An 8,176-nucleotide genomic window follows, 5' to 3' on the forward strand; every position below is an offset into this window, starting at 1 on the left:
ATACAGTTATAGTTAATTTGGTAGTTACAATATTTAAAAGAGTTATGGGAGATTATATTAGCAAATGTGATTAGGTGATTAGGATAATAATCAATTTTTTAAGGGTAAAATTGAAAGTTCAGAAAATAACACAAAATATTTACACCAACTGCTACCTTTCTCCATTTATTATTACATAAATAGTTAAATAAGAAACTAATTATGCTCAAGTGCAAAATAAATTGGACACAATTTACTATTTCATGTTAATTATGATCTTATGTTAATAATTGATGACTTTATAAATAACACTAATTGTATCATGAATAGCAATAATAAAAGGTGTATGTTTTCGATTAAATAAAATTAAAAATTGAAAAACAAGAAATTACTTACATAGAAGACAAAAACATCAATAATTCACCATATGTTTTTAATTAAATAAAATTTTAAAAAAAAAGAAAACAAGAAATTACTTATGTAGAAGATAGGAACATGAATAATTCACTACTGATTGCGTAATGATCCATTCTTCCTTTAATAGCATTAAAAATAAATAAAAACATGAATTATTACCATTTTTCCTCCTAAACTATACAAACCATAAATTGAGTGCTGATTTAATTGGTACTTGATAACCGATGACTAAATGAACAACACTAATAATCTTTACCATGAATAAATGATACTGATAAAAAAGGGATATTTTTAATTAACCAACAAAATTCAAAAAGAAGAAAAAAAATTACTTGTGTACAAGGGAGAGTGAACATAAATAATTGACCACTAATTGTGCTATGATCCATCACTACTTTTTAAATAAATAAATAACACAAATTATTACTAAGGGAGTGATTATATATACACATAAAAAAACCAATTATGTACAAGTGTACAAAAAAGTTGGATAGGATTTATTGTTTCATGTTAACAAAAAAAAAAAAAGAGAACCAGAAAAAAGTTGAATAGAATTGTTTGTTGTGAAAGATTCCTAAGATGGGCCAAAAGTTAATAGTTATTAGTAAATTTTTCTTGAAAAAGAAAAAAGAACGAAGGGGGGTAAAAGAAAGAGAAAAGAGCAAAAGAGCAAAAAAAAAATGCAAAACAAAAATAAAAAAGAAACTAAAACCAAACAGCGCCCAAAAAAAAAAAAAAACGTACAGCCACACCAGGCCATTAGCCCAAGCCTGTCAGCCCATCAGCACACAGATGAACAGCCTTTTCTATCTTATTAAAAAGCCCATAAGTCCAAGGCCATTTGCGATGACACTACTAGGGTTAGGGTTTTAGCCCTTCCATATTTCAGCGCCCTCTCTCTTCCTCCTTCGTCTTTTCTTAACCAAACCCCCACTCTCTCCCCCGATTGCCCCGTCCACTACCCACCCTCAAAACCCACTCACCCCGCGGCCGCCGGCTCCGACTGCCGTAGCAATGGTAAGATTTGCAGAACTTGGCATCGTATCTGTCAATCTGGGATTTCTATTTTCTTTTAGTTTAAGCTTTTGTTGAGTATGCTGATCTTATTCTGAAAAAATTTCATTTCCATGTTTATGCTCTTTTTTTCTAGCATAACACAGATGTATGCTGCTAAACATTTTTTTCCTATTTATTTCTTTGTTGCTTTATTGGATTTTATAAGGACCTCTTTTGGGATGGGATTCTTCTTGATATATCTTATGCTGATACAGTTGGCTTTGCCTGACTGCATGAGTTTAGATGTACAAGTTTTTTTTTTTAATCAATTTCTTTGGTGTGTGTTTTTTGGGGTTGAAATTTAGGATTTTGCATTGGAAAATGCTAGCTGGATAAATCCTTACTCTGGAATGGGTGTCCACTTATGTGATTCCGAATAAAAAAAGTTTTGAGTGTGGTTCTTTGATTAGGAGGCTCTCTAACTTTTAGTCTGGAATAATTTGGCTTACTTAATACTGCGAATTGGATTCGTATTACCTAGGGTGTTTGTTGGTTCTGACTTATGCTCTGATTACATTACTCCCAGGCTTTCGTTAAAGCCCAGAAAACAAAAGCTTACTTCAAGCGCTACCAAGTCCCGTTTAAGAGAAGGAGAGGTGTGCAAGTTTTCTCTTTACTTTTAACTTTTTAGAAATGCAGAGGTGGTTACATGGTTAATGAATTCTGTTCATTTTGACTCTGTTCATTTTGACTGTTTTCATTAAACTGTGTAGAGGGAAAGACGGACTATCGAGCTAGGGTGCGTCTGATCAATCAAGACAAGAACAAGTACAATACTCCGAAATATCGCTTTGTTGTGAGATTTGTATCCTTTGCTGGGTTTTCATTTCCCCTCTACTTAGTCACTAGTGGTCTTTGTTACTCTGGTGCTGCTGCACTGTCTGTGTTCGTGATTTGGGCACTAATGTTCTCTGTGGGAGTATTGGTCTTTGCATGAGTTAGCAGCAGAAGGATTTTTAATCTTTCTCCTGTCTTCATGGTCTGCTCCTTTCTTTTTTCTAAACATTTTCCAGTTAGATTAGTCAGTTGTGTTTGGTTTGTGCAAGTATGAATCTTTCATGCTGTGAAATTTGTACGGTATATAAGATTAGCACTTGGATTTCAGTCATAACTTAAACTATGTGATTAGCACCTGTTAGGATGGATATTTTGCCTGGTAGTCTACCTTAACGCTGCCTGCAGACTAAGAAAGACATCATTGCTCAAATTGTTTCTGCTAGTATTGCTGGTGACCTGGTTCTTGCAGCTGCTTATTCACATGAATTGCCTCATTTTGGCCTTGAAGTGGGTCTGACCAATTATGCTGCAGGTATTTTATTATGCATTGCAATCAGTTGATTATATATTTTTTAGCACACTGTCCAGTAATCATGCAATAACTGTTTTATATGGTTTATTAGCTTATGCTACTGGGCTTCTGCTTGCCCGCCGAGTTCTCAAAAAGCTTGAAATGGATGAGGAGTATGAAGGAAATGTTGAGGTAACTGGAAATGATTGGGCCAAGTTTCTGTAATTTTTAGTAGTTTTTTTCCCCTTTCACTTTGGTAACTGGAAATGATTTTTTGGGGGGGACCTGATTGAGTTGTCTAGTGATGAAGAGGGGGTTCATTTTGGTAGAGGGTACACTTATACATTGAGCTATTTCATCTACAGGCTACAGGTGAAGATTACTCTGTTGAGCCAGGTGATAGCAGGAGGCCATTCCGTGCTCTTTTGGATGTTGGTCTTATAAGGACTACAACTGGAAATCGTGTTTTTGGTGCCTTGAAGGTATTTTAATATGTGGTAGTCTGCTCTCAAACAATCTAATATGTGGGTTTTTATGCTATTTTCCAAGTTGATTTGCCAGAGCATGCTTTTTTTTTGTTTTGGGGAGCGGGGCGGAATTTCAATATCTGGCCCATCCAAATGTGTACTGGTTCTATAGTATGGTCAGCCTAAAATTGGTGTATTAGTGGTACCAACTGATGTGAATTTGTTCTTATCTTCTTCAGCTTTCAATAGTTCTTTTTATAAAGATCTTGAAACAGCTGTTTTAAAGTGTCTTTTTGTTAAGTTTAAAAGCCACTGTAAGTTTGATATCACTTCTCGGGATTTCTCTAGAAAAGCTAGAATCATCAAAATTTGATGAACATTTGAAATGTTACAATCAATCTGGGGCAGGAACTTGTTTACCTTCTAGAAGAAGTCTGTTTTAAAGTGTCTTAAAAGCCTCGGTAAATTTGAAATCACTTCTTGGGATTTGCAAATGGCAGCACTTGGAACTATCTTTTTGTTGAGTTTAAAAGCCTCGGTAAATTTGAAATCAATTCTTGGGATTTGCAAATGGCAGCACTTGGAACTATCGTTTAGCTGTAGAAAAAGGCTAGAATCATCAAAATTTGATGAACATTTCAAATGTTACAATCAATTTGGGACAGGAACTTGTTTACCTATTGGAAGTGTTTCTGTATGACCGCTGCAGTTCTTTGTCACTGTTTAATGAACTTTGTTTTGCCTGTCTAGATGAAAGTTGTTAAATTGATTATCCTCTCTGTCTTTTGAGTGTTAAGCATGCTAGAAGTGGGCTCTTTTAACTGACTACACAGTTGCATTTGCCTTTGATAAAGGGATGTATAGGTGTATTTATAAGATTCAGAATATGCGCTCATAGTGGCCCCTGATGTAAGATCTATATGGCCCTTGAAGGACTCTTTAGATTCTTGATCACTGAGGATGATGAGGGATCACGGATATTTTATATTGAGCGATCCTCACTCATTATGGTTGATATTTCTTAGTTGCATATGGTGGATCTAGCTTGGGAAGTAGTAGAGACCTGTTTCTAGGTTTTAGAGTTTTGAGACGTGGTCTTGTCTGATGTTTGACCATTCATAGGAACTGAACACCCTGCACAATGGTATATCTTTTGTTGAATTGTTGGTAATCGTTTGCTTCTTCATTTTAGGGGGCATTGGATGGTGGACTAGACATTCCTCATAGCGAGAAGAGGTTTGCTGGATTTGACAAGGAGACCAAGCAACTTGATCCTGAGGTTCACCGCAAGTACATCTTTGGTGGCCATGTTGCTGCATACATGAGGGTGAGTGCAAAAATTTTTTTTTGTCTTCTTTTTGCTTGAAATTGATATCTTTTTTCTGCATGCACAGACTTTGGCGGAAGATGAACCTGAGAGGTATCAGTCTCATTTTAGTGAGTACCATAAAAGGGGTCTTGAGGCAGATAACCTTGAGGAGCTGTACAAAAAAGTCCATGCAGCTATCCGTGCTGATCCTACTCCTAAGAAATCTGAGAAGGCACCTCCTAAGGAGCATAAGAGGTTAGTTTGGTGGGAGGTTTTTTTTTCCCCATTGTAACATGTCACTGCTATCGATAATTCTCCAAGTACTTTGTTGAAGAATGAATGAAAACCTATTTTGGAACAGTTCCACCTTCAGTTGGAAGCCCTTGAAATATATAAGGACAAACTAATGGACGCATTCTTTCTACATTTTTCAGTATTAAGTTTTGGATATACAACCCGACACCCCCCCTTCTCCTCTTTTCCCTGGCTCCTCCTGGAGGTTAAAAACTTTCATATTGTTTCTGGATCTAACATAATTCGCTGGTTACTCTTTCTTGTAGGTACAACCTTAAGAAGCTAACTTATGAGGAAAGGAAGGCTAGTTTGATTGAGAGGTTGAACGCATTGAATTCCGCTGCTGGAAATGACGATGATGATGATGATGAGGAAGAGGATGATGAGTGACGAACCGGAGTAGCCTGTTGATCTCTGCTTGTGTTTTCTGTTGCAGTGTTTCCTTTTTTAGATGGCAATATTCTCAATTTTGCTCGTTTAGAGGAACCAAGCTCAGACTTTCTCCAAGTATTAAAAATGGTAGTTTATATCTTGGTGTTTCTGCTGAAAACTAAAGTTTACAACAAAATGTTAGATTTACACTTTGGAGACTTTTCATCGTTATGCAAATGCTATTCTTGTATTGAAGAGTTCTTTTTCTTCATTTTCTTTTTCACGATGCCGCGAGTTCTGCAAACATTTCTGTGTCGACTGTGTATCATTTGGAACAATTATCACTCTTAATTGTTCTCACTTCTTTTCTCGATCCCTTCTCTTTCGCATGTGCTGTACCATCCTATCTACAGACTACGTATTCAGATGCCCTGGGGTAAATCTGACTCGCGGTGGGTTATCAACCTGTTTTGTAGGGCTAGAAAGGAGTTAAATTTACACGACCATCCTACAATTAAGCCTATAGACCAGAGCAAATTTAAAAAATTGATGAAAACAACTTCTAGCATTTAGCCTGCTTCACCTCATCTTTTGGAGCTTATTTATCAACCAAATCACTGTAAAACCATAAAGGAAACATGATCTTGTGAATAGCCAATACAAGAATCTCCACTAGCCAGCCATTATTTTGTTTCAAATTATTTATTTGTAGTACAAATATAATTTTCAACACATCTTTTTATCTTTACAATCACATTTTTATTTCACATATATCATATCATAAAAAGTGCTATAGTAATTATTTTAAATAATATTTCAAACAATTTCCTATCCAAACACAAACTAGAATCAGGTTTATCTTATATCAAAGTAGGGTTGCATACAAGTCGAGTCGATTACGAGCAGCTTGACTCGAGATCGAGCTGACCAAGTCGAGTTCGAATTTGACGATATTTAACTCGTTAACTTGCGAGTTGACTCGATTATACATACACACACACACACCCATATACATATATATATATATTTTTTTATTTTAATAGTGAAGTTATATATTCATAATATTTTATTATTTGTTAAGAAAAGTTATTATTTTATTCATTTTTTAAAAATAAAATAATTATTTTATTAACTCGAGCTCGAACTCGATTCGGCTCGAATTTGAGGTCAAGTTTGAGCTCGAATTTTATATTAAAAACTCGTCGAGTTCGAGTTTGAACTTGATAAAATTAAGTTGATCCTAGGTTCAATTAGATCTCGACTCATTTGCAGCTAATAAAAATAACGGTTAGAGTAATGGTTAGACTAATGTTAACACAAGCTGTTTTAGATTTGTACCATGGGATTAAGTATAAGATAAATCAGAGACGTAACTTGAGATTTCCAATGTAGATTTATTAGCAATTACTGTACATCAAAATTTTGGCTGTCAGGTATTAACAATAGTTAGTTCACGCTTAAGTAGTCTGATATGTGCTCAACTCGCTTAGTTGTTACATTTTCATCTTATCACATGTGTAAATTTATCTTACTCACAAATTGAAATATATAACTTGCTCCATATGATGTAAACCTCATACTCATATGGTCAACAGAATCTTTTAATTCATTACGAATTTTTACTTTACATTAATCTTTACTTGATTGTAGTAGTAAAACTTTATTTAGTGTAACTAATTGGCTAAATTATAAAATACACCATCAAAATATATGCTTTTCCGTATCTTCCCCTTCTGTTTTAGTTGAATCGATCTAATTCCTAGAATTGTGGTTATCCAATTTAATGCAATAAGCACAGGAATTGCAAATCAAATTCGATTTTGTCATTTGGGATGTATTTATTACAATAAAAGAATAAATATGCCTAGCAATTCGATCTAAAACATGTATTGTCAGACGGAGAAAAGTAAAAAAAATATCAAAATAACTGTACAGTACAGAATATGATTAGGGAGTGTTCTACGTATACTTATTGCAAAATGTGCATTTGTGTGTAAAATTTATGGTTACTTGGTTGATCTGTTGAATTGGGAAAAATTAAAATCCTCATAGCTAGGGTAGATTGATCCAATTAGAAGGTGAGGAGGGCAAAGTGACAAATATATTGTAGATAACAGATTAATCCTCAAAATGAAAAGCAGTAACCCCATTCCAAAAGTGAGTTGCAAAAAGCCTAAAGCACGTGCATGAGTCTGATGGATGAAGACATCTCAAAACTAAAAAACTACCAGAAATAGACCAGAAATTGACCTCAAAGGTACCAACCAGACACCTAATTATTACTCTAGTACCTTGGTCCCACATTCTCATTCCTTATTAGATTTTTGGGATAATGTCAGAAACCTCCCTTGAGGTTTCTAACAATTTCACCTAGTACCCTTAAATTTTTCAATATTACACTTACCTCTATTGACCCTACAAAATGACCATAATAGCCTTAACATATTAATATTTTTTCATGGAATTAAAACAATCCACTCCTAATCTTGTTCATATGAATGCATCACACAATAAGACATTTAATGGAAACCAAAATAAAATTTACTTGTGGAATAACCAATTATGTCCTAAACACAATTGTAACATATTAAAAATTAATTTTCGCTTTGCTTGGAAAATCTAGAGATGGATAGATAAAGATGTAAATTGGGTTTAAAAAGGATAGGGATAGTATTGGTACTCCAATATTTGAGAGATAGGATGTTGTATTGATGCGGTTATTAAAATTTTTTGAGTTTTGCAGTGCAATTTTTTTTTTAAAATTTCGATTGGGGTTTTAGAATTTAAGGATTGATGGTAGTAATAATCATGGTGATGATGGTGGTAATGGTCATGGTGATAATGGTACTAATTTGAAATGTGGTAATATGAAATATTTAAAATAGTAGATATGAGGATTGAAAATGAGTTTGAGATTTTGTACATGTTCCATAGCTTTTAAATAATTTTATAAAAGCTAAAATGAACTTCACAATTTCATGAGGACATTTTGGG

General features: G+C 34.3%; 1 protein-coding gene across 1 annotated transcript; it reads left to right on the top strand.

Moving 5' to 3' along the window:
* The first annotated feature begins 1,244 nt into the window (after window positions 1–1,244).
* On the top strand, window positions 1,245–5,437 carry LOC113706927 (large ribosomal subunit protein uL18-like). The gene is made up of 9 exons (XM_027229001.2): window positions 1,245–1,413; window positions 1,979–2,048; window positions 2,166–2,257; window positions 2,635–2,761; window positions 2,853–2,932; window positions 3,106–3,222; window positions 4,400–4,534; window positions 4,602–4,771; window positions 5,077–5,437. Exons 1-9 carry the CDS (start codon window positions 1,411–1,413, stop codon window positions 5,198–5,200), a joined length of 918 nt encoding a protein of 305 aa, XP_027084802.1. The 5' UTR covers window positions 1,245–1,410; the 3' UTR covers window positions 5,201–5,437.
* Window positions 5,438–8,176: the final 2,739 nt, after the last annotated feature.

This window comes from Coffea arabica, chromosome 8c (assembly GCF_036785885.1).
Source record: "Coffea arabica cultivar ET-39 chromosome 8c, Coffea Arabica ET-39 HiFi, whole genome shotgun sequence".
In the NCBI taxonomy this organism is placed as follows: domain Eukaryota; kingdom Viridiplantae; phylum Streptophyta; class Magnoliopsida; order Gentianales; family Rubiaceae; genus Coffea; species Coffea arabica.